Source organism: Acanthochromis polyacanthus, chromosome 14 (assembly GCF_021347895.1).
Source record: "Acanthochromis polyacanthus isolate Apoly-LR-REF ecotype Palm Island chromosome 14, KAUST_Apoly_ChrSc, whole genome shotgun sequence".
Lineage (NCBI taxonomy): Eukaryota > Metazoa > Chordata > Actinopteri > Pomacentridae > Acanthochromis > Acanthochromis polyacanthus.
In genome coordinates this window covers 10,947,731-10,974,966 of record NC_067126.1, presented here as the reverse complement: position 1 = coordinate 10,974,966, position 27,236 = coordinate 10,947,731, and the positions used below count along the sequence as shown (strand labels likewise).

The following is a 27,236-nucleotide window of genomic DNA, read 5'->3' as shown; positions in this document are numbered from 1 at the left end:
GACCCCCGGTGCTCTTTCATGCTGTTGAAGTGGGGGGTGGTACAGCAGCAGCTTTGTGTCGGCAGGTGAACCAAAGAATTGCTGCACAGACGGGATGTGATTAAATGAAATTCTTAGAATTTCCTCACATTTCACCTCCTGTCTGAGAATTTGATGTTTGCTCTTGAATCAGCTGAGTTTGCTGAAATTGGTTGGATCTTGAATATAAGGGTACAGGCTTGCTTCCGAGAGTCTTGGTTCTTAATAATAAATGAAGCTTCATCCATTTAATGCCTCATAATGTTCCTTTTTTAAGCCTCCATGTGGTTTAGCACCAGCTTGTTGAGTCATGACAGACAGTATGTACAGTATGTGCCGTCATCTACGTTGTGATCTTTGTTAATGAGGTTTGCATCTGTCAAGTACATAGTTCCTTCCTGAGGTACAGGTCTTTAATTAGACTTGTGACATTTTCAGAGAATTAGAAACACATGGCTCTTCACCATCTGCATTTAGAGGTTCAGGTTGTAAGTTTTAGGTATAGAGTCACAGAAGCACATTTACTGCCCTGAACTGAACCCAACAAAGGAGATTTTCCTCTTTAATTCTGAATTTCCTGCTATTTTACACAAGTTTTTGTCCCCAGAGAAGTCAGAAGTCATGGGGAGGTACAGCACAACAATGTGGTTGGATTTGCTTCATGCTTATTTGCTGTTTTGGCTCCTTTGTAGTCAAGGGCTGAAGTGAAAAAGAATTAGAAAAAGCTTTCCATCAATAAGAATACGACGAAGAAGAAGAGATACATACTGGTGGAAGACACCTCATCTATAGCAATAAGAAAACTGGTTGATAGAATGTTCAGTCCTTTTACTTAAATGCATCGATCCAAAATGCCATACATACCTCTAAAGAAAATGCGATTTTGCTGCATGAATAAACTCCAAGAGTTTGCAACAGCTCAGTATGTCCCTTCATAATGGAGCTTCTCCCTCACTTGCTCTTCCCATAACTACCATGCAGGTCTAAGTCGCCCTAGCCTTTTGCCCTTCTTGTTCCAGTCCGTGCCCTCAGACCTCCCCTGGTTGAAGTAGCTGAAAGTTCGTTTTAAATTACAGTGTGCAACGCTGAGTCACATAACCCAAAAAAGATATTGACAAAACATTTAGCCTCCTGTGCTCTGTCCTCATTATGATTCCTCTGTGTCTGGAGTGCAACCAGAGGAAAATCTGTTCTGAAAACTCATCAGGACTCGTTTCTTCTTCTTAAAAAAGTTGACTGTTGTTCAAAAAATACCCGACTTGATGTCTTCGTATAGCGCTACATGGTCCAGATCTGATACTAGGACCCTTCACCTCACCCTTGCAGTTTTTGGATTTAGAAAGCAGAAGATGTTTCAGATACTATTAAATCGATCCAACAAGCACTTAATTAAAAGCAGGCTAAACCTCAAACCCTTTCAGCTACAAATGATGCTTTTGAGTGGGGGAAGGACAAAGAAAGGAGACATGGGAAATGTAAAGACGAGCAAACATGAAGAGAAAAAAGAACACCCTGGAGGGTTAAAGGTTGTTAGAGAATCCTTTCAATGGTGTATTGATTTCCTATAATGTGTGTTTGTGTGCGGATCTGTGTTTGTATGTTTTCATAGTAGCATTCTGTGTGAACATCTCAGTGGTATACACTTGTAAAAATGCATAGTTACAGTATTTTAACTGTCTGCCTGAGTCCAGACTTTGTTGTTTGCACAGTTTGTTCAACGTGTGTGTGAATGAGCGTGCATGAGGCTTGTTGAGGGTGTGAGATGGGACGTCGTGCATTATTGATTTATGGCTGCGTTTTGCACATGTTGCCCCTCCTGGTGATGGAGTCCCAAAGGGCCGGGGGCTTGTGGAGGGAGGGTGGCGGTCCTTCACTGGAGGCTTTAAATATTTATGGGCCCATTTTCATTTATATAATGGGAATTATCCAAGTCACTAAATCTAATTAGAGGGAGGGTGTGAAGTTGGCCGCTCCTCCCACCTCCTCTCCACAACATTCACTCAGTTCAGCCGCTGTTTTCACTGCAGCGCGTTAAAGAAAAGACGGATTGTTCAACTATCAGGATGAAATGCCAGCGTTCAGTGTGATTTACAGAATAGTTCTGAACACAAACGGTCAGAAATACCTGGACAACACTGTACGTTGGTCTGAGTTGGTTTTCTCACTGAGTTTGACTTGAAGATAAATAGGACCTCAAGTTCTTATCGGCCAGCATCAGCATTGGACTTCAACAGTAATTCTATAGCTGAATGTGAGGAAATCTGTGAAGAAAGGCTGCAAAATCTGATAGAAACCCTAGAACTGGAGAAGTGAGGGCTGTGATAGCAACATATTGCTGGTCGTAGTTGTGACATGAGACGTTTAAGCATTACATACATGCCCAGGGTTGGGTTATCTTCTATCTACTGTTGTATATACATTCACTAAACATTTAACTAAATAGTTCTTAAACAGCTAATGTTAATAAATCTCTGTTTTAATCAAGTAAGTTTAATCTTTTAATTATTTAAACTGATTTATCTAACAAAAACAAGAAAGAACTCTGAAGCTTTCCTATATTAAATGTGAGAATGTGATGTTTTTCTCATTTTAAATGATATCAAATTGAATATTTTTAGGTTTTGTTGGAGAAAACAAGCAATTTTTGTTACCTCAGACTATAGGAACTCATGAATCTCATTTCATCTTTTTTTTTATTCCAAATGCCCTAATTTTAGTTAATTTGTAGTTCTTTTAACTGAAATGCTCAGAATAATGTTTTATTAGTTGACTAATTTCTCTTTTTCATATTTTCGCTGTATTTTTTTCCAGAATTTCTTATTTATACATCTACTTCTTTCATTTTCTTGCTCAGCTACACTGCAAATGAAGCCCATTTGCCATAATGTACTCTAAAGTAAATTTAAGGATGAATAAATGAATATGTGAATGAACGAGTGACTGAAAAGTCAGATTAAAGCAAATATATCTAAAAATAAGTGTATATAGGTGTAAATAATGATTGTGGGGAATATTTGTAGCATATGGATTCTGCTACTAAAAAGCAATATTTTATCTATCACTTGTGCTGCTTATCAGCCTTAATTCTCTGCTTGGAGATGTTTTTTTTTTTTTTTTTTTTTTGCAAAGCTGCCATGTCAACTCCTCCTCGAGTCCAAATCAGCCTGCAGATCTCTGTATAATTATAAAAAGCATCAGTTCCAGGATTTACTGCACTAAACATGGTGCTGACGGATGGATTTCTCAGCTGTCAACGAGTTTAAAGCATTAGTGGTAAATATACAGATTATTACATCAGACTGGAAAAAGAGGGGTGGAAAGTGGGTTTTGAACAGCAACTCTCTGAGCGGAAAAGAGTCGTAGAGGTCAAGAAACAAAGAGTGGAAATGTTAGTAGATGAGTGGAAAGAGTGGATGATGATGACAAACAGAGCTGAGGTGAAGAAGGCGGCGCGGCCTTGGTTGCCTTTAAAGCCGCTGATAACCAGCTTAGCAACAGCTTTTAATTATGGCTGTCTGACTGTCTCTCTCACACACAAACACAGTCAACAGGTGGGCTGTGCTGTGTGGGCGGCCTCTGCTTCTACACACTGGTCTACTATTTAGCTGTCAGTGCGTGTTATGAATAACATGGAGGCTCTGGAGGATGCTGGTAAACACAGCAGGATGCATTCTCCCCAGAGCCTCCTTAGCTGCAGTCTCATGACAAACATGACAAGTTAAAGAGCCAGGAATTCAACACAACACTGTAATTAGAACTACTAAAACCCTAATACATCTCATGTTTACTGATAAAAGTGTAAAAATAAATGTTTCTCCTCTTTGTTGACCAGGAAGCCGCACCAGAGATTAAAGCTTTACTTCTCTTTATGTGACACAGTCATGCTGTCACTCAGGACGCTATAAACCACCGGTGTCGAACTCTTTCTAGTTCAGGGGCCAAATGCTGCCCAGTTAGATCTCAAGTGGGCCAGACCAGGAAAATCAGAGCATAAATATCAACAACTCCAAATCTTTCCCTTTGCTTTAGTGCAAACAAGTACATTCGGAAAATGTTCACGTGATGAACTATCTTTGTAAAAAACATTATGAACATCCTGAAATTTCTTTTCTTCATTTGACTGTTTCTATTGAATTTTCCATTAACTGCATTGTGATGCATTTTGTTTGGGCACACACTGCAGGTAGGAGAATATAAAACATAGAACTGATGCCGCAGTATTTCGGTTACAATATTTAAAGTTGTCCCGCCTACCCATGCCTGCCCACCCAATGCCATCCCTCCCCACCCCAGCCTTCCCTTCAGCCCCAAGGCCCAGATCCCTCACATATGACTGCACTAAATGTGAGCAATCCAAGACTGCAAAAGTGCCAGGCATATACACGTCATGGTGAGACAGTCATTCCCTTTCCGTCCTGAAATTTCTTCTGAAAAATCGGTTAAATTTCAACAACATTATGCCTCAAATTGTCATTTACACACATCAGAGTGTCTGCAAAGGCACAAAACTTTTAGTCGCAGGTGTCTGGAACTGAACAATGTAGTGTTTTACTTCATTATCAAAACAACTTGTCATGGTCGAGGAGAAACTATTTAAAATGTATACTTTGACAAATTTACAATTTACAGTTAATGTCATTGTGTAATTTTTACACTTTGCAGTCATCTCATAAGCTGTCTACGGGCCATATGTTAAATATATGAACTACTGTGAACTAGTACTGTGTTGCCTGTACCACCAGTGGTATCACTCTACAGTATGCAGGAAGCAGACTATTCTGCAACATCTTTCATTTTGCATTTGCATTTACTTTGACTTGCAATATAGCATCCAATCCAATGCACGGTGCACTTTAACGGGTTCCTGTCCAAACTCCTACAGTATTTATGTACAGTGGGTGTTTTATTTTATGTTTAGTGATTTATTTTATTTATGCATATTGGTTTGGATTATATTCAAATTTGGCTTTGCACTTACTATAAAGAGCTTTGTAGCGCTAAGAAAGCACAGTGTGGTGACCCTGCAGACAGAGCACCTGTTTTAGTCAACATCATCTTTTCTGCAGCTGAAATCTTTTCTTGCAACTGATGTTGCATGACTTTTAGCAACCAAATCTTCCTCCTTTGCTCATTTTGCTGTGCATATGTAGAGCCTGCACATCAATAAACTATGTGTCTTGTAGAAAAAGTTTCAGAAGAACAACTTTAAATCAGACTTCTCTTGTAAATTAATCATGGGAAATGGGACTTTTCTGCGTAAAACACCAAAAAAGCAATATAGCATCATGCACTTTATTAAATTTTGCCTTATTTTTACCTTATACTCCATGCAACTTTTTGACATCACAATGCTGATGCTGAAACCATATTTCATACTGTAATACATCATAAATACAGCAATTAAAATAACTAATTATTGCATTTTCAATGGTTAACAACACTAACAAAACTAAAAGGCTATTTAATAAACAGACGGCCAACTATTTAATTATTAGACTGGAATTGAGGGGTATTTATTACTAAAAAACTTGTGGAATTTAGTAGTAAAATCTTCTTTTCTGCTGTGTTGATTTAATGTATAGAATGATAACGGTCTATTTGTCATTACACCAGTGATTTAAAGCTAATTTGAAGTCTGTCCACCACTCTTCAGCTCAGAGGCCTGAATGAAGCTCTGCAAAATGTTGCAGTTGGTGGAGACTGAATGAGTCAGAGGCGCTGATGGTTTGCATAATGATGAACGCTGCTCATTGACTCTGTCCCTGCAGTAGGTGCTAATAAATTTGTAGCATTAGTGTAACAGGCCATGTGCTGGTAGTAGTCACCGTTGGAGGAATAGATACTTGCAAGCTTCTAAACTTGTTCTCCAACAATATTTTGAACTGTAGCTGTAACAGTCATGAGCTGAAGCGCAAAACTAGCTGCATTCATTATATGTTCATTGAAGTAAGTTATATAAGCAACGGCATTCATTATTTTTGCTAATCCCGTTGTTAAATAGGATATTCAAGATGTCAGAAAACCATTTGGCCTGACTCCATCACCAGCTACTGTCATTGTACAATAAATATTTCAGATTTCAGTCTGTGGAGGCTTTCTGCAGCAGTTTGAAGGCAAATTATTACTCGGTGTAGATCTTCCCCTTAATTAGAAACACAGTCAGCCCTGGATGTGCCAGGCTCCATATAGCAGCACAGTGTATCTGATGTGTTTCTGCTGTCTGTGGTGGGGATGAAAGTAGTAGAAAAAGTATAAATATAGGCTGCAAAGATCATTACACATTATCTAAATTAATGCATGTTTGCACTACAACTTTTTCTTGAATAAGATTTTGAATATGTCCCTGACACATGACCAAAAAGGATCATAGCCGAGCCATCAGCCAGCAGTAACTGAATGCTTGGTGGTCTGTGAACAGGCTGAAGCCGCCTCCTTTATCTGATAACGTTTTGTGGCTATCAGCAAGAAGACATGTTTCTCTTTTTCTGTAACTGCCTTTCCTCTCCAGCAGCCACACTCACCCTGTTACTTTAATGTGAAACCTCTGAACCCCAAGCTGGTGTTTTTCTTTGCTTCTGTCACATTTTTCTTCACTGTGGCCTTATTTGTCACTGCAAGATAAAGTCCTACACCTTTATGGAAACAGCACAGCCATGAATAGAAGTAGGAAGAACTTAGAAATGTCTTTTGTGCAGTGTGACACAGTTAGAATGCCATGAATATCAAAAATGCAATAAAAAAGTGAAAATGGAACTTTTTTCTTTTTTTTTTCTTTTTTTTTTTTTTTTTACAAAAAAATAGTATAGTTTTTCAAACTATAAATATTTTACTGCTTACATTTATATTTAAAATCAATCACGGCTTTTTGCGATGCACCAAGGATTGTTTTTCCACTGGTTCTAGTTAAAGCAAATGCTTTATATTTGGCAAATTTTTTGTCCTGCAGCATGAAAAAAATTTGATGAAATATTCTAATTTTAAGCTTAGATTTGCTTGATTTTCCAGACAGAACTGTAGATAATTTGTTCCAGGATTGTCTAAGCATCAAAAATAAGATATTATATTTGTTTTTTTACAGTTTGTGACTCTAATAGATGCTGTAATTTTGGAGATTTTGTCAAGATAACTTTGAAACCTGCCAGCAAGATTTGGAGTTCAGTGTGTTGAAAGAGCTCAAAGAAACAAAGACACAATCCTCCTCACAGACAAAAGCAGACTATCTTCGAGGTACAGACGACTTTTCTTACTGCCTTGCACAAAGAGAATGTCTGTTCTTTATCTTGTGCACTTGAATTCACTATATACGGCATGTGCGACTTATGTCTTTAACAATTGTATGATGGTGTGCTTCTGGAATATTAAAATAAAAGATGTCATTTTGGTACATAACTTGAAATGAAAAGAATTAAAATTGTCATAGCATTTTATATTCATTCAGGATTTGGTACTTTTCTCTGAATACCCTGGAGAGCTGTTTGCTGGACGAATCAAGCAATTTGAAGACATCAAATTCTTCTCTGCTACGCTGTGATTTGTAATTTTCCAGCATATTTTTTACTTAAATAACTTGACTTTTAGTTTTCTCTGTAGAACTGTTCAGCTTGTGTCTCACCTGAAGAGGGTTCAATCCTCCTGGTCGCCCTGTCAAGTGTTAAAATCCCTCTTTAGGACGCCCACAAGGCTTTTTAGAAAATTACATTAAAATCATCCACAAGGGCGTTGCCATGGAGACCTCATCAGTGAGAGTACAGAAACATGCAGTGATGTGTGGATAGACAAATGGAAACGTGAATGTGCATATTACAGATGACTGTATTATAAAGACCCCATATGGCTGAACTCCCATACATAAACACAGATGTCAGACACACGCATGCATGCACGCGCACACATGCACACACACACACACACACACATAACCATATGGCTTTGTTCCCACACTTTCCTAACATCTACTGTACAAACACTGTTCCTATTTCATCTGGAACAAATACAGACTTATGTCTTATATCTTGATGCTAAACAAACCATTTCGCTTTCAAATTGGACATTTGATTTTCATTAGTAAAATTACACACACACTTACCAACGGTGTGAAAAATTATGTTAAAGTGACATTTAGTCTCTCACCACTGTACAAAAATATATATTTTTAACTGTTTTGAACTAATTTTTTAAAAATATGTTACATTTATTCTAAAAGTTGTCCCCAGAGATAACTAGTATAAAAGGAATGCTTTTCACTGTATTTTTTAATATAATTTACAGTTATTCTACCGATTGTCTCCACTTTGTTAAATTACACATCATCAATTATAAAGTCATTATTCAAAATTGGTCTAAACTGTAAGTAACATGAACACTTTTTTAAAACTATATTTAAATCAGCAAAACTATCAGTATTTTACAGATATTTGCCATAATTTGAAAGAGAAATTATGCATATTGAGTATTTTTTTAAAGCACATAGGAATTCATTCTTTTACAATATGTGGCCATAAGATCACAATTTTATTGTAATTAAATCAGCTGAAAAAAAAACATTATTTTACTGATATTTGCTGTTACTTTCACTGTTTATACAGTTTTTAAACATCAACAGTATCTCATCATTTGTTCACGTATTTTTTTCTGGACCATTGCTGCCAAATTACCAATTTTTTTGCAAATTTTCTTTTAACGATATATGTTTGGAGGATGCCTCTACTACTGCAGTTGTGTGGCTTTATTAAACAATCTAAAGAATAGGATTTCTTTAGATTGTTGCAAAAAAAAAAGTGTGGCTGTTTGTTTGCCTGCAAGATATTGTAAAAGTCAGTCTGTATGTGGGGCATTGTGGGGCTTTGTTGGGGCAGACGGCATTTGCTTTTGTCTGCAGAGTGTTTGTGTGTACGTCAAGTCTTTGTGTATTTTCAGGTCAGCTGAGCTGTCTGACTCCTGTGTTTTCTGTCTGCTGCTTTCTTATGATTGATGCAGTCAGGTCCCTGTAGGCTTTATTTGTCTTTCTTTGTCTTGCACACATGTACACACTTACACAGGGGAAAATGTGTTTTTTCAGGTCATACAGATAATCAGTGCGGCCGATAACTGATATTCAGCACCGATACATTCATTTATTTGCAGTAAAAATCTTTCATACATTTGCAACACAGATCTTCATTGCGGATACTCACCATTTACACACATGCCTGGTGTAGCTTCTTTTATTGATTATACTGGAAGAGTAGTGTTGCTGCAGCCACATTATGTGTTTAGTGAGGCCGCTAACAATTGAAACCAAGGGCCTAATCTTACATAGGCTGCACCTCATTATCATTCCACTATAGGGTAAAATACTCTTGTTTATCTTTCTTTAAATCAATCACTATCGTATTGTGCAGTGCTAAGGATGCAGCAATGGTGTCCTCCTAAATAGCAACAGGAGGAATGGTTTTGGTGACACGTTTGCATGCAGGAAAGTGAACATTTTCATAAAAATGGTTAATTTAGAGCAAAATCTAGCAGAGCTGTCTTACCGCATGATCCAAATCCTCTGCAAAACTTAAAATTTTCTGTGTTGTAGGTTGCTGCCTTTGAGATCGTTGTTTATTGTCATTAAAGGCTTTCTGAAAATGCTGTCAATCAGGTAGCAGAATTTGAGGATAGCCTGCATTAATTGTCAGGCGTCTACCTACAATCTTTGTTCAGCCTATTGAGTGTGTAAACCCAAATCCTCAGAGCCAGTTCATGCTTTTCATGTCCGTGTGGGCAGACTGATAAGTCGACATGCTCCTTAACTCATACAACGTACAATAGGGCCTCGTCAGTCCGTGCAGATGGTTGCATAGCTCCTCATATCAAACACAGAAAGGCACAATGTGCAGTTTTTGGAGGATACAGCAGCTACCTATAGATAGACCTGTTTTACTGATGTAACACAGGATATCTGGAGAGTTTAAAATCAAAGTCTGGCAGCTGCTACTTCAATTACAACTCCTTTAACGATGAATTACAAAGGTATGGAGTAGGGATGGACTGATTACCGGCCCGGTTGATTATAATGGCCGAGATGTGACATTTCTCCAGTTTCTGATGTGTATTTTTATTGATTGATTATTGATGAATTAAATGGGCTACTTCAGGCCCGATGCAGCCTCTTCCCTCTGTCTGTAGTGTCTTTCGAAGCAGATGCTGCAAAAACGCAACAAGAAACACAAGCTGTTGCCACAAACTAGGAAATTGGCTTCTGTCATAGTGGCTAGTGCTATGATACCGGCTAGCATCTAAGTTAGAAGGCAGCCACAGATTAGCCTGAAACAGAGTCTGGTGAACAATAATTAATAAAGCTTTAAAATCTGGACCTTAGTGGACAGTAAAAGTGATGGAACGGTGAAGATTAACAAAATAGAGAATAACAGCAGGAGACAAACTGATGATTCTCGGTCACATAAACAGAGGAAACTGTATGTATTTCACATGTTCAGTTATAGTCAACCTTATTAGTGAAGAAGCCTAGTTATGAATGACAGGTTCTCTGGTATCACATGCTGTTAAAATACTAGATTTAATGTATACTGGTTCCAAATATCAGTTATCGACCCTCTTGATCACCAGTAATCGGCATTGGTATCGTCCCTGGTAAACCCATATTGGTTGATTCCTAACATGCAGGCAGTTTATGGAAGGATATTATGATGGACTTTAGGATGCGGAATGGTGAAAGTCCTCCATTTAGACCAGTGCTGATGGGAAAACTGTTATAACAGTTCCAAATATCTGCCCAAGAAAGCCCCATACTGGTTGATCCCTAGTGTGGATGGCTGAGGATCTCCTAGAGCAGTCTCCTCTTACATCAAACATTTGGTTTTGGCATCAGATGTTTTCCTTGCACATGTGCAGCCGATACACTTGTGCGAGGAAAAGGAGCCTTCATGGTGAAAAACCAAGTCTAAACACTCAGACAGCCATTGAAAGGGCGGTGAATGAATGAGAACCAACTAAAAGATCCTCACTTTACCAAAATGCTCTCTGTCAAATGCTCTAAAATTGAAACTAGTCCTTGCAAAGAGACTCCACACACACAAACACACTGACTACTGATGCAGCAGTTTTCTCCCTAAGGCTGGAAACAAGTTTTTACTGTACCGTTGTTACCTCTATTTCATCTCCTCTGTTTTTTCTCTCGCGCGCTGCATCTCTCGCTCTCGGTCGGGGTTACTCGAGGACATTACCAGCTGGTTCTGCTGCAGAGAAGAGTTTGCTTACTGCAGCACAGAACACCGCAGAACATTCTAATGTATTACAGCTTCAATGGGAGCTGATCGGACACACACAGAGGGAAGTGTGTGAGTGTGTTTTTATGGACAGTGTGTGATTATGAGAGTTCAACGCTGGACCCGGAGAGGATTACTGTTGGACAATTGTTTGGTTTCACTCGCTCTGCAGGCTGATGGTCTCATGACTTCATGTTGTAACATTAAACGCATGCTTACACACATATTTCATTAGTCAGTGAAAACCTGTTGCTGTGTGACATTGTTTAAATTGCAGAAGTGTTAATGTGGCAACAGCACTGAAAAAAAATTCTCATTTTTGCCTCTAGAAGTTCAACCTGATGCCATCTATTCTGCCTTTTCTTTTGCAACTGATTTCTTGTTCTTGTCGCTGCTGCCTTCCCAGTGGCATTAAAACTCGGATTTATTTCTTCATCATGAATAATGCAAAATTCTGCGGCTGTATTTGAGTTTAGGTTGTTTTTGCACAAGTTAAAATCAAAGGGCACAAAAATATCCTGCACCGCCTAAGGAGGGCTTGTTTAGAGAGCATTAATGTCACCAAAAACACAGTTATGTAATGAAGAAACACAGTAGCAACACTTTACTTACAGTGTTGGAAAACTATAGGGATCCTAGCCAAGAAAAGTTTGGAGAGAAGATGCAAAAAGGTGTGAATGAAAATCACGCGTATAGTCACTTGTTTTTGGGGTCATCCTTATTTTGTTTGACAAACCTCCACTTTACTTGTTTTAAAACATCCTTCATCATTCAGTTCGCCAAAGAGGAAATAACACATTCTTCAGATTTTTGTGGTTTTTTGGCACAAACTTCCACTGCTGCACCCTGAAGTACAGATGCCTGTGAACCAGCAGAAATGCTTCTTGTAGCAGAAGTCCTTTTCTTCATGATCCTTCCAGGTCATGACCTTCTTTCTGTCTCATTTCTTCAATAGAGTTTGTATTTAATAGACATATACAGGAACCAAAGCACAACCACAGTGTGCTTAATAGTACATATGACTATTAATAATCTAACTCTGAAAGCCACTGAGACTCACCAGTTACTGAGAAAACAGCGACAGGTATTACTGAGTGGAAACCACCTGATGATCTTCCCTCATTACAGTAAAGTGAAAGCAGCTTCTTCTCTGCAGTTTACTGGCAGACTGAATGACTGTAACACAGAATGAGTGTTCACTATGTGTGAAAATTATTTATAGAAGTCTGATTGGAGGACAAACACACTCGACTAGCACACACTGTCCCAGCAGCAGACAGCAGAGGGTCACTGCAGCGTTTCATTTCTTAGTTTTGAACTTCTTTAAGCACTGTTACATCATCTTAGGTCCTATTATCACACTGGAACTTGTTCGATGGCGCTTATCCAGGTTGTTTTCTCCTGACTGAATCTTTGCTTGTGTTGTATCTACCCTCAGATGAAGGTCGCTTTGGATAAAAGTGTCTAAATGAAATCTTAGAATTGTCCTCCCTGGCCACTCCATTGACTCTGCACATGCTGTGTTTTGTTGCACTTAAGATGCAGTTATAGCATTTTATAGCATTTCGTTTACGCATGTTTCAGATTTTTTTCTTGTCTATTATAAGGGCTGCACAGTTGATTGAATTTTAATCTCAGTCCCGATTCTAGCTTCCCGCACTAGAATGAAATATGATAGAGTGAGATATTAATGTTTCAAATGAGTGCTCCGCTCATAAAAACTATCAGACTAAGTGCTTCTTAAACTAACAGCAACCCACCAGGGAGAGATTTAGAGATTCTGGCTTCACTTTTGAGGAGCTGTCATCCTGCTGTGCATTAATCTCTGCAGTGGCAGCTTGTGGGGGAAAAAAATCCTGAATGTTGCAGCTGCAGTAGAAGTAGAAGATTGAAAGGCAACAGAGAACAAATGGACGGATTAAAATCAGAAGTCTGGAGCATAAGGTGAAGAGCTAATCGCTAAAAGAGTCCTTCTGACTTGTGTCTTGATTTAATTTTGCGTGGTAAGGTTTATTCCTGTTTTGCTTCTCAGAGGAGAGACAGATTTTATTGCAAAATTTTGTACATCAGCAGGTTTGTGGCACAAAGTGGAAGTGAAAGCAGTGTGCTCTGTTTAAATGTGAAAATGCAATAACAGTAACTGGTTTCTCAAATCGGTGAATAATTGTGATATTAATATTCATCAAAATAGTCCTGATTTTTGTTTTGGTCATAATCATGCATCCCTAACTGTAAGTGGTTGTTTAAAATACTGTATGCTGTGCAGAGATCTCTCCAAAACTTTTGACAACTCACTTCTGGTAGAGATCTCACCCACTCGCTCCCATTCAAACTCTGTGATCTTGGATTAGACTTTGTGTTTTTCCCCCAAATTTCATTCTTTGTTCTCCAACAGTCAGCATTACTGTCTCTTATTGAATCACCAGGCTACCAAGCTGTGGAGCATCATTTAAGTCTGCATTTGAAGCAGCAAACCTCAGAACCACACAGATCTGCTTTTACATTTTCTTCAAGTATTCATCTTACACTCTAACAGCGCTGTCATGAAACAAGTTTCAAGACTTTGATCCCATATTGTAATCCATAAAGCTCAGAATTATTCTGAACTTGGTTGGAATGTATGAACCCTTTCAGGATAAAACTGGAATCTGTAATGCACCAAAGAAGAATGACAATAAAGAAACAAATAAGAAACAGACAGAGCAGACATCCAGCATAGTTTGCTGTAGATATTGAAGGTATCCAGAGGTTGAACCCTGAAGACTTTGGTCATGCATCATAATAATTAAAATTTATATTTTTACAGTAGTTAATGAAAGCTATTGGCATTTTATTAAAATGCTAATAAGAAAAATTTAAAAAAATCTAACTGCTAAAGTAACTTTGTTTAGCTGCTAATACAGCCTCAGAGTTGCTAGCGTGTTGCTGTAGAACAGCGTCTTTTGTTGTCACAGCTTTTTGCCTGGTCTTTACATTTCTGTCATTCTTTAGAATTTTCTTTCCCCATCATGGGAAGTCAAGGAGTGTGTGAAATACTCAGTATTCAGGGTGTTCAGTGTTCTGGATGTATTTTGCAGGGAAATCTGGGAGATGAGTCCTGTTATTGGCTGTAGTTGGGACCATGAACTCAAGCATAATTGGTGTCATGTTTCTGATTTTATAACTTGATTATTTCATTGTGTGTTCTAATAATGCTTGTTTTTTTGTGTTTTCCAGCTCAATGTGCGCGTCACCACCATGCACGCCGAGCTGGAGTTTTCCATCCTGCCCAGCACGATGGGAAAACAGCTCTTTGACCAGGTAAGAAACACATAAACACACATTTATCGTGGTAATTATAAGAACCATAAGCCCTCATTGTGAAGACCAATGTCGCTGCAGCAGCTGGAAGAGGTCAAAAATCTTTGCCAAATCTTTTGTTAGTCAGGATTCAGAATCCTAATTCAGCTTCTGTGAATGGTGGGAGCTACAGGAAGACTCGTGTTGTTTGTTACCTTAATGAGATGAATGAAAACCAGAAATTAAACTGAGTGTGTGCTGGGGCTGCTTGGCTGGGTTTGGGCTGGTACCGGTTCTGTTCCGAGTTCAAAGCTGTCTTTGTCTGAACGGGGAGCTTTTAGCAGACAGTGGATGGGTGAATGGTGTGTGTGTGATTGTCTGGGAAGTAAAAGGGCAGCTTTCAGGGTTGTTTCATGTCCGAGCATAAAGGGTTGTTGGGGTTATGGATATGTAGAAGAAGGAAGGCAGAATGCAAGAGAGGTTCCTTTGTTTTCTGCTTTTGTGGTTTGCAGTGTGAGGTAAAATAAAAGGATAGTATTTTGTGGACGCAAATCAGACCAAATCATAGGATCAGGCCCTTGATTGGCTTAAAAATTGTTTTAGGAAAAGTAAAACAGGTTGTTGCTCAACTACCCAGCTGCTCAATGTGCTGTCAGTGTGGCCTTATTGTTGTTTTTATTCAGTCAAACCTTAAGAAAAACTCATGTTCATGCCCTGAAGCCAGTGATATAGTTTTGTTATCTATGAGTTTCCAAGGTTCTATTAGGGTCAATGTGGCACAACTAATGCACAAGTTCAGTTGTTTGCATGTGCAGAATGTGTAGCTATGACCTACTGTGCATGTATGAAGCAAAGTCCTCCCTGCAGATTTCAAACACACTAGATCAGGGGTCGGCAACCTTTAACACTCAGAGAGCCATTTCGATCCGTTTCCCACAGAAAAGAAAACACCGGGAGCCGCAAAATCCTTTTGGCATTTAAAATGAAGACAACTCTGCATATATCACTTTTTTACCTCTATGCCCTTGTTAATCAGTCGTGATTAATTAATTACAAAGCCTCTAATTAGATAGATTCATTTTTTAAATTGTGTCCTACCACTAATATTTATCGTACTTGGTTAATGTCATTTTTGCTCCTGGACCTCATATATTACGTAATGTTAGCGGGAAATCAATAATTTGCGAATGACTGTCTATTTAACGTGTAAAATCTATTTATCTTAAGCTAATAACTTTTCTCCTGTAAGTCGCTGCCCTATTTTCCAAGATGACACTCCTCTGACTCTCTGACCTGCTGCCTGGATGCTGGACGTGACATCGATCCGTTCTCCGGTCTTTTAACTTTTATTATGACCACAACAATACTTAATATATACTCGCGTGTCTCTTACATCCAGCCGATCTACACGTGACTCGATGTCCGGCCACTTCCTGGTTCTGCTCCCGTGGCATGCTGGGCTATGGAGTTCTTCTACACAAAACACTCATTACATCACAGGCTGGAACGCATATTTTGACAGACAAAAATTAAGACCTTTTATTTTGATGCTACAAGATCACCATAATCTTCAAATTTACAATTCAATTTTAAAAAATTAACAATCTAAAATAAAAGAAATTTTCATTAAATAGCCTGCTGATTATTTATTTTCCAAAGCTACAGGGAGCCGGAACAGAGGGATGCCGCGGGTTGCCGACCCCTGCACTAGAGCATAGTAGTAATGTAACAGTAGTAGACACTAGAAAGCAGTATAACAATAACTATGCGTCCATGGTCCACAGCGAGTGTCTGTGTGCACATTTTGGGAGTATAATCATTGCTCAAAGGCCAAGTCATAGTTTCCACATGACCAAAACAGACTTTGAAAGTGGTCTCATTTATAGTACAATAGGGGCATGTTGTTATGCTACCAGGACGGTTGCATTGCTTTTCATATGGAACATAGAATAACCGTCAGGACTCTCATAGATGTTTCTACAAAGGCTGCCTGTGACTTTACTTTCTCATCAGACAAAGTAGTTAGTTACAGATTTAACTGTAGCACTGTCTCAGTGTGATTATCACTAAGGTGTGGTGAGCACAAGATATCTGGAGAAATTAGAACTTCTGCTGTGTGTTTGGGCACCGTTGATAGAAAGTATGTGTCATTTAAAGCTCCTCCAAAGTCCTGTAGCAGCGACGACAATTTTCATCACAGCTCCTTTAATGGTTTATTTCAAAGTCGTAGCTGATGTGAAATCTCCTCATACAGCCTGACCTCATAACAAGCATTCATTTTAGATACAGCTTGGTTTCTTGTTTTGTTGGTGCGTGTTGTGTTGGTTGTTGTTGGTTGCAAATTTTGAGCTGCACATCCACTTCAACACTCATGAACTTGGGTGGATGATGAAATTTAAGATCCCTTGCAGACACAAAAAAGCATGAAATTAACCTTAAAGAACGACTGTGCCAGCAATGCCCACAGTCTTTACTTAATAATTATTTGGTGAGAAAAAGATATTTTTGCATTCTCCTGACAGGCTTAAATTTAGCTAATAGAATATATATATATATAGAAATCGGTATAAACAGAGAGACAGTAACTTTCCACATTCCTAATAAGCAGCTGTGTGAGTTTCCTGGAATAAGACCCAAGTTGAACCCTCTCATACTCGACTGCCGCTTTCCCATCAGCTTCACACACAACAGTGTAAAGACTCGGTTATTTTCTCTTTCTCACACCCTCTCACACACAAACACACCCATGTTATTCTACACCAGGGACATGTGCTGACCTCTTCTTCACCTCAGGTCTAGATTTTCTTTCTCAGCTCCATCTTGAGGTGTTCTATTTGCAGGGCAACAATAAAAATTTTCTTGCCAAAGAGCCAAATAGAGATTGAGCGATGGAAAAGCAAAGATGATATGCAGAACAGCAGCATGTGTGCAGGTACATTTAGACAGTCAGAGCTGTCACAGAAATGAGGCCAGTGAGGATAATGATGCAGGTAATTCTTTATTATCTAAATTTCTAGTCACCTCTATTGCACGAGTCTGGAGGCAAAAAATTTAAACTATGCCAAGATATTTTTATTAATTTAGGTGAATTGGCATGCTTTGTGAACATCTTTTCTCACCTATAAAGCAAATCTGGTTCTGCTGCAGATTGATTAGAGTTAAAATTCTGTATCTTGGCTGTATCACTAGTCCTGGCACACACACATTCAGTCAGTCACACATATATTCACTCAATAGCACACACATTCTCTCTGTAACACACACATTCAGTCAGTAACACACCCATTCGCTCAGCGTCTCACTTCCATCTTTCTCTGGCACTCACACATTTTCACTGGTCTTCCGTTACTTGCTTCCCTATCTATGAAACACACACACACACACACACACACACACACACACACACACACACACACACACACACACACACACACACACACACACACACACTGCAGCTGACTCACCAAATCTGAGAGCTTCAGCTTGCTGTGCCGATGCATTGTCATAGCAACCAACTGTCAGATGCCCGGTGATGTGTGCCTGTGCTTTTTACATACTTGTGAATTCTTGTTTTGAGACTTGCATTGAATTGGTAGAACAGGGGAAAAAAAAACATGCAAAAAAAAAACTGGAAATAATACCCGGATTTAAATGCAGAAAATAGAAAATCAAACACTGTAGAAGACTGAACTGCCATTTCTTAAAACATAAGGGTTAGATGTTAAGGCTGTTTTTTAAAAAGATTTATCTTTTTTTTAGTCCTTCATGTACATATTTTTTTTTCAATTAATGGCAAATGATTATAAAATAATTATATTTTTGCTAATTAAATACAGTTTAAAAAAAGTTGTTAGAAGAGAATGAATTGCTATTTATAAAAATGCTGTTTTTATTTAATTTAGTATTTTAGTTTTTTCTTTCATTTTAGTAGTTATGTTTTTTTAACAAAACAGGAAAAATCTGTAAAATAACTGTAAATTGTTAAAAAAAATGAAGTTACTGTAAACTGTAAAAACATAAATAAACAAAAACATTTCTTTCCAGTGTATTTTGTCGCCCCTAAATGGAGATTTTATGTTAGTGTTATTTATTAAGCAAATATGGCAAAAAATATTGTAGGATCCAGTTTTTTTTGAATGTGCAACACATTGTTGAACACAAAACAAACATCATGTTGATGTCACCTAAGACTCTGGGAATTACTATCAGCCCAATGATTGCTTAGTAAAACAAAAACAGAAAAGAGGATGAAGAAATAATCATGATAATTTAATTAACAAATCAGAAAGGCTGTGATTAAGGATATTCCACATGCAGCCCATCAGGCCCAGGGATAAATTTCCATTGTTATACATATACTTTATTTAATTTGATTGCTGCATGTGCAATAGTTCAATGCTGTTGATGTTTATCACTGTCAGAGGTCGTTTGCAGAAAGGTTCTGTTATTTTCTTATTGGAAAGATTTTATTTGTTTAATATATTTGACTTGGCGCATTCACAGCTTTTGTTCTAACTGTGCTTTCTCTCATACTATTAAAAAATGCAATAAATGTTTGTTTGATGTTACTTTTATCTGTAAGTTCATTAGAATATAGTAATATTTCGACGCGAGCCCATGCGATAATGGTCGATCATGTGCTTAAAAATCTATAAAAAAGAGGTTGAAGGGAAGCTATAATAAACATTAGAGTCATTTAAGAATTGGAGGACATTTAGACTTCAAAATACAGTTTTCTGCCACATATTCATCCATAATAGGTAATAAACGATCAGGCTTGATTGGTTTCAGCTTACACATCAGTGGTGTGGTCTCTGGACAAATACATTTACACATCAACCACAAGTTTTAGTGCTTTGCACGTGGATTATTTGAAATTTGACATGTGGGACGTAAATTCTGGAATGACCCATTACACTGTAAATCACAATTAGATAATTATTCACCTTATTATGGAAGTTATGATGTGCCTAGTGATGGACAATGCTGTGAAATTCTATATTGCCTATCAACTCCAATTAGATGTAGATAAAATGGATAGACCATTCTTGTTTCAACAAAGATGGATTCAGTGGAGTTTTATCGCTGCTGAACATGACCGTAGTCGTCAACAGGTTGTCATAGTCTGTTGTTGATTTATTGCAGCTCTGTTTCCTGTTTTATTCTGCAAAGATCCTCATACTTTTGTGTATTACTTCCTCCCTTTGTTTCTGTTTCCCTCCTCTTTAGTTTCCAACCTTAGTTTCACCTGTCATGTCTACCCAGTTAGTTCTCTCTATATAAAATCTAGCGTTTTAGTTTGCTCTGTTTGTATTCTGTGCATTTAGTTTCTTGAACCTGTTGTGTTTCTTTATTTCTTGCTTAGTATGATATCATACCTTTTTTGCTGTTTTTCTTTTTCACTGGATCAGTTTTTATGTTTTAAACTCTGTATGTTCCCTGGCTTCTTTAGCCATTTTGTTTTTTGCTTCACAAGTAGTTTTTGTTTGAATAAAATTTCTTATCCACAGCCTATTTCCTATTTGTTAGTGTCTGTATTTGACTCCTTACCTGGACGCCTCCCTGACGCAGACCAATAATTAGATCTAATATTAAACATTTTTTAGATCGTCGGTATTATTTCTTGTAATTAGTTCCCAATAAATTAAATTGTTTTAAACTGTGTCTCTACTCTGTCGTCTCCAGCAATATCCTGCCTAAAGGGATGTCTGATTGGTTGCATATAACGAGGAATAACCAATCAACACTGGAGGATAAATGTGTCTTATAATTAAACATATTTAAAACATAATTAGGCAAATCAAATTTTTCTGCTGATTTTTGTGTTACTCTCCGTTTTAACACCAAGATTTAAATTTTTACTGCAAACACAAATCACTTCTAAACATTGGTGATTATCTCATTAATCACTAATAATTGGTATTTTTGTTGAGCCCTTCCTTATACGTTTCAAAAAGTGACAAACTTCAACATTTCATTGACCTGTACATCGTCTGTAGTCTGCCTGAGCTCACGTATCTGCAGTGTGATGAGGATATATACACTCCAGAACATGTGACATGTCCAGAAGTGAATGTGGAGCTTTGTTATAATGTGTATAAAAAAACAGCTGGTCCTGCAAGCTGGTTGATGTAAAACAGTTCAGATTTACATGAATGAATAGACGCCCATTGATAAAGAGGCTGCAGAGCTAAATATAAACATCCATAAGTAGCCTCAAACACACAGAATGATGAAAGGCCACAGCGAGATATGAAAGTGTTTTAATTAAACTTACAGCAACACGTGAGTCTGCCTCTGGACACTTTGATGCCAATAATCACGCACTTTTACAAATATGAAAGTACAGAGCCATCCAATCAGCGTGATTTTTATCTCCTCTTTTATGTCTTTGCTCTGTTCCTCCCAGCATTCCTTCTCTTTCATCCTCAAATTATTTATCCACATTCTGAGGCTTTCCTGCTTAAAAGAAAAAAAACCTCTGCATGCTGAGCTCTCGGCATTTAAATAGCTGTCTGCTTGATGCTCCGTCCCACAGGAGGCCCGCTGTGTGTGGGAGTGTGTGTTTGCAAATGTAATCGATTGCACAGTTTCCATTGCTGCAGTGCATTTGGATTCGTGTTTCTGAGCGGTTTTATATTTTATTAATGCTTGTGACTATTTGACACACGTGAGTATTTAATTTGTCTATTGAGCGTGTCTTCCTGAGTTAATTACATGGTAGGAGTGGTGTCCTATTGACTGTGTAAATCAGATTAGCATCCGACTGAGTGTCCACATCCCCTCTGGGACTCTCTCTCCTCCTGGAAATGGGACGGCAGTTTGTTAATGTGAATTACAACCATGTAAGTGTGTTCATGAGAGCAGCGAGGGAAGTGGAAGCTTCAAATCAAGGGAGAAAATGCATGGCAGAAGAGAGGAAAACTCACTTTAATGATCAATATTTGCTGTCAGGGAGATGATGCACAGCTTTTATCTCAGTTTGTAGTTTGAAAAGTACTGGATTGTGGTTTTCCTGAACAGGATTTTCAATTTATGCGATTTTTTTTTTCAGTATAAGGGATGTTAGAAATTAGCCAAGAGCAAATGCTGCCATGCAAGCTCAAATAACAATCTTGAATCACTACTGGGGGATGGACTGATTTTCAACCTGGCTGATTATCGTGGCCATTTTTTTGGCATTTTTTCTGGATTGTTATTGGCCGGTTATCGATAAATTAAATTCTCTACTTCAGGTCAGATGCAACCTCCTCTCTCTTGGTCTGCTGTCACTATACGGTCTCAGAAATATCTCTCAAAACAAAACTGCAAAAACTGAACATGAAGCACAAACCAGGAAATTAGCTGCTCTCACAGTGGCTTAAGCTATGCTAATGACTTGCGGCTAAGCTAGAAGGCAGCCACAGATGAACCTGAAACAGAATCTGGAAAGCAATAATTAATAATGCTGTAACATCTGAACCTCAGTGGGAAATGAAAATGACAGAACAGTGGAAGATTAAGAAAATAGAGAACAGCAAACTGATCAATCTCAGTCGATCCCACATCAACAGAGGAAAGTGTCCTAATTTAACCACTCCCAGTTCTACTTTACGTATAGAGTTATAGTCACCCTTATTAATGGAGAAGTCTAGCTATGAATGACAGGTACTCTGCTATCACATGCTGTTAAAACATCACCTTTAATGTATCGTTTATCGGCTTTTCTTGATCATCAATAATCAGCAACAGTGTCGGCTCTGAAAAAAACATATCAGTCTATCCCGAATCACTCCCCAGTGCTGGTTTTGAGGAATTTTGAAGCATTCAAACATGAAAATAAAAACATTTTGTGGTTTTAGGTGGTGAAGACAGTCGGTCTGAGAGAGATCTGGTTCTTCGGCCTGCAGTACACAGACAGTAAAGGCTACGTGACGTGGCTCAAACTCAATAAAAAGGTAAGAAACCTCAAATGCAAACATTTTATTTACTTTAAATCTACCTCTTGCCATGTCTTTAATTTGTTCCTTTTAATCGTTTGTGCATATAAACTAACTCCCGCTTCTAAAAGACATCATTTTCATGTTTTGGTGGCTTGTAAACAGTAAACACTAATCCTCCTGTGGTTTATCTGCTATAAAGCCCCAGAAGACAAATTTCCATGTATCGTCTTACTTTAGTATTCTGTTTACTGAACGTTTAATTCCAAAGTTCCTGGATGCAACTTCAGCAAATGTTTGCAGAATTAACTCTTTAATCTTATTTTCAATGAACACAGTTTTATTTCCGCAAGAGATATTGGATGTTGACTGTGAGGGTGGAAAGTGAAGCATGAATTGTTTGCTGTTTTCTTCAGGTGACGCAGCAGGATGTGAAGAAGGACAGTCTTCTGCAGTTCAAGTTCAGAGCAAAGTTCTTTCCAGAAGATGTTTCTGAGGAGCTCATCCAGGAGATAACACAGAAACTCTTCTTCCTGCAGGTACTGAAGGGGGCAAAGAGTTATTGAGATCATAGGGTTGACCAAAATGGTGCAACATGAAGTGGTCATGTATGGAAATGAGTGAGGAAAGAGCATTTCTAGTCTTAGAGGATAATTCCAGCCTTTTAAAAATTGGCATGATTCCCATTAGTCAATATTGTGTGTCTCTATGATTCATGCTAACTTGTAGAGATTGAAGAAATGAGCAGACAAACAGCTTGTATTGGGTCAAAAAGCACCAAAGCTTTAGAAATAAAACACAATTTTTTCATTCATAATTTTGCTAACTGCATCCATCTAGAGATATTTCCTGCCTGAGCTAATCATCCTGCACGTGTCAGTGTGACTCAGCAGCTAAATGCAATGGTTGATTAGCTCATGGATCATTATTAGGATACTCACAAATCTTTTCAGCTTCATGGTTGACTGTTGACTCCACCTGGAGCACACAGATGTAGCACAAATGATGCAAGTTTGACATCCAGGCTTTTTTGTGTAAGCTGACTTGATAAAACCTAAAAGATAATGAGTATTGAAATGGTAGTTATCAATTTTCTATGTTAAACATGTTTTTCTTCTCCAGAAGGTGATGTTTAACACAACAGTTGGCTTTTGCTGTGCACAAAATGGACCAGTTGTCTACTTTAGTCAAGACAAACAGCTGTAAAGCAGCACAGTTGCAGCAAACCATGAGAGAGAGGCTATACTGCTAGAAAACAGAAAAAAGAGAATCATCAGGAAGAAGCTTTTTACAGCCAGCAGGTTGTCTGTGCAGCATCTGTTACCATGGTGAACCAGCAAAATAAAATAGAGCTTCCTTCATTGATTTAGGCTCAACATACCTCAATAAACTTTTAATATTTCTTCATGATGCACCCCTGGAGGTGTTCCTGTGCTCACTGCTCACTAGTCCAGCTAAGGTTGTCAAAAAAGTGGGAACTTGTTGATGCCTGACTTGGAAAATCATCCGTAAAAGAAAGGAATCCCAGCTGTATGATAAGCACAAAAGTATCTGCAGATTAGCTGTCGTAAAGATGGTGCTTCACAGACACCGGCTGGACTGAAAGGTCAGCTTTCATTGGCTGCTCCACCAGCTGCCCTAATACGAGGTGATTAGGTCAACCAGTTAGTTGTCCCAGGAGGAGGTTCGCTAATACGGTTAGCAAAAAGGCCAGAACGGTACCAACAACTGTACAGTAATAGTAGCAGTCATTTGGTAGTTAAAACAGGAGAAATAAAATTCTATTTAAAAACTACAAGTGGAATATTCTGATACAATAGTAAAGCAAGTTATCCTATTGACAATAAATAATGTACATGAGGTGCTAAAACTGTTCAAAGTGACTGTACCTGAATTTAGCAGAATACGTAAAAACTGTTTAAATAAATAACAGAATGCAGTATTTACATTTAGTGATTTAGAAATTACAATTAGAAAAAATTCTAAATTATCTTTTAGGATGAGAATTTGGTAGCTGTTAAGAAAGCTGGTATCTTAATTCTTCATACTTTTAATCAAACTTTTTGTGAGGTATAGACAGAAATGGTCACAAGTCTTCTTCAAACTGACTTCAAAGGTCAACTGAAAACTACTTGCAGCTCCAGTATTGATTTGACCACAAGCTACTGCTAGAATAATGTGTGGAGCAAGCACAGGAAATACAGATGTTAGCTTGATTTCTGAATGATGTCATTTGTCCTGGATGCTGCTCAATAAAGACTCTTCTTACGGTTTGCACCAGATTTCACGGCAATAATCTTTATTCGCCCAGGAAATGATGAGGGTTTTCCACTGTGAAACCCTGAGTTTCTTCTCAAAATCTCTTTCTGACTGATTGTGTTCACTCTGCAAGGTGAAGGAGGACATTCTGAATGATGAGAACTACTGTCCTCCAGAGACGGCCGTGCTGCTCGCCTCCTACGCCGTCCAGGCTAATTATGGCGATTACAACAAAGACACTCACAAACCTGGATACCTGGCGTCCGATCGGCTGCTGCCACAGAGGTAACGTAGACACATATATACTCTATTATATACTGTGGTCATGCAGGCACACAGTATCAGGTGATTATTGAGCTTCTTTGTTGTGTTCAGAAACTGACCTGGTCATCAAGTTGAGGTTAGCTCTCTGAACTCTTAGCGGTTTCTGGGCATTTTTTGCTCCTGTCACATCTTTCGTCATTGTCGTCGCATTTTTCACTGCAGTAGAAAATCCTGCACCTCTCTGGAAACAGCACAACCATGACTAGAAGTTTAGAGAACTCTGAAATGCTTCATGCGTTGGACGATATGGTTATGACGGCATCAATCTTTAAAAAGGAGGAAAAAAAACACAGGCATGCAGTTCAACCGAGTTGAGTCCGTCGTGGCTTCTCTGGTGCACCAATGATGGCAGAATCTTTTGTTTATCACAGGTTCTAGTGAAAGCAAATGCTTTTTGGGCACATTTTTCAGTGAGACCTGTAGAATAAAACAATTTTGATGAAATATTTCGATTTTAATCTGAGATTTGATTTATTTTCCAGACAGAACTATGCCTGATAAATTAATTGAAAAATCCTGCACCTCTATGGAAACGGCACAACCATGACTAGAATGAGAGAGAACTCAAAAATTATTTTTTTGTGCATGACAGCCATAAATCATAGGATAAAATGTGACTTTTGTTAATTATTTGTTTTAAACAAATTCAAAAAAACATGTTCAAAGTTTTACCAATGCAAGGAAAAAATGACTCTATATATTCTAGATATTTAAATTGAATAGCACACATCTAAATTTATGTTTATTTGGTTGATGTTACTATAATTCCACATTTTTCATACAGATATTACATGAGCCTAAAAGCCTGTCAGCTGCTCAAGTGGGCTTTAAATCTCAAAAATCTATGAAAGCACGAAATAGTTACAATTTATTTCTTTTGTTTACACAGAAAAGAAACAATGGGCGGTCTAAAAAGAAGTACTATGTTTGGCTTTCACCACCACAGTGCAGCTCATCAGTCAGATATAGTCAAAAATGTGATAATAGATCAATAATGTCAATGAAAAGCTGCACTTATCATCTGCCTGCTCAAAGACGAATACAAAGAGGAAAAACAGTGCCTTTATATATTACATTTATGTTTTTATTTTGTTTACATGCATGTTTCAGGGTTCTCGCCAGAATTTTTTGTCAGCATAACGGCAGGTCCTCCTGCACGCGTGCGCGCAATAGACGGGAACGGGTCAATCGACAGGAAAGTACGGCTGAGGTGGGGAGACATAAATGAACCTAGATAGGCACCCAGTTGATAAAAACAAACGCACATGGCGTTATCTGTCAAAATAACAGCGCAGCGGCCCTAATCACAGTGTTAACCCTTCCTGTTCGGCCCCCGACCGTGGTCAGGAAGCCCGGGGTTAACCCCCTTCACTTCCTCAGCAGCCGTAGAGGCAAAGACACAGGAGCCCAGCCGTATCGAAGAACACTGCAGCCTTTACTGTCTATAAACAGTGGCTGAACTGCACAGTACCACCAACCCAGCAAATACACACCTTCTCTCCTCCTCCGACTGCCCGTCTCTCTCACTCGCTCTCCCCCTCCCTCCCACACACACACACACACACACACACACGCTGCTCTCTCTCCCACTCTCATGACGGAGCCACACACTCTCATAACAACAGCGTAATCTTTGAAATGCGCTGGTGTAGCCGCCCTAATCACAGTGTAATCTTTTAAACTGAGCGTAACGGGCCGTTAAGACTGCGTAACGGGCCGTTACGCTGAAATGCGCTGGCGGGAACCCTGTGTTTCCTACCTGTTCTGTGTAAGCAATGCCTGCAGTTCAGCCAAAAACGACTGTTTTTTGTAGAGTCTGTTACAAATGGTATATTATGGCTGTTTTATAGATGTATTATCTATATGTATTATAGAATAAGGTGATTTAGATTAAATATCACAAATGTAAGCTTAGATGTGGATTATTTTTGCATTGGAACAACACAACACATCATAAATGAGTAATTTGAGAACCTTTAGAAAGTTGAAAACAGTTTTTACAATTTCTGGCTCTTTTTGTGAAGATGACATGCTTTTAAAACGTGACAGTGGGTTTTTGGGGTTCAGATTGGACAGCCTGCACAATGTCCTGGGCTGTAGCCAGCATCTAAGATTGCAAGTATAGTCAGCTTTTTTAAATATTTCCTCATCACAGAACCGCATGATGATGCTATTGGCTGAATGT

General features: G+C 38.4%; 1 protein-coding gene across 2 annotated transcripts in view; it reads left to right on the top strand.

Annotated features, from left to right (window-relative positions):
• Positions 1–27,236, top strand: part of LOC110962975 (radixin-like) — a 75,160-nt gene that overhangs the window by 28,269 nt on the left and 19,655 nt on the right. For both annotated transcript variants that reach the window (XM_022211125.2, XM_022211126.2), the window contains exons 3-6: positions 14,487–14,570; positions 22,391–22,486; positions 22,885–23,007; positions 24,861–25,012. In XM_022211125.2, the coding sequence (XP_022066817.1) occupies positions 14,487–14,570; positions 22,391–22,486; positions 22,885–23,007; positions 24,861–25,012 (455 nt within the window). The remainder of the gene's footprint in view (positions 1–14,486; positions 14,571–22,390; positions 22,487–22,884; positions 23,008–24,860; positions 25,013–27,236) is intronic.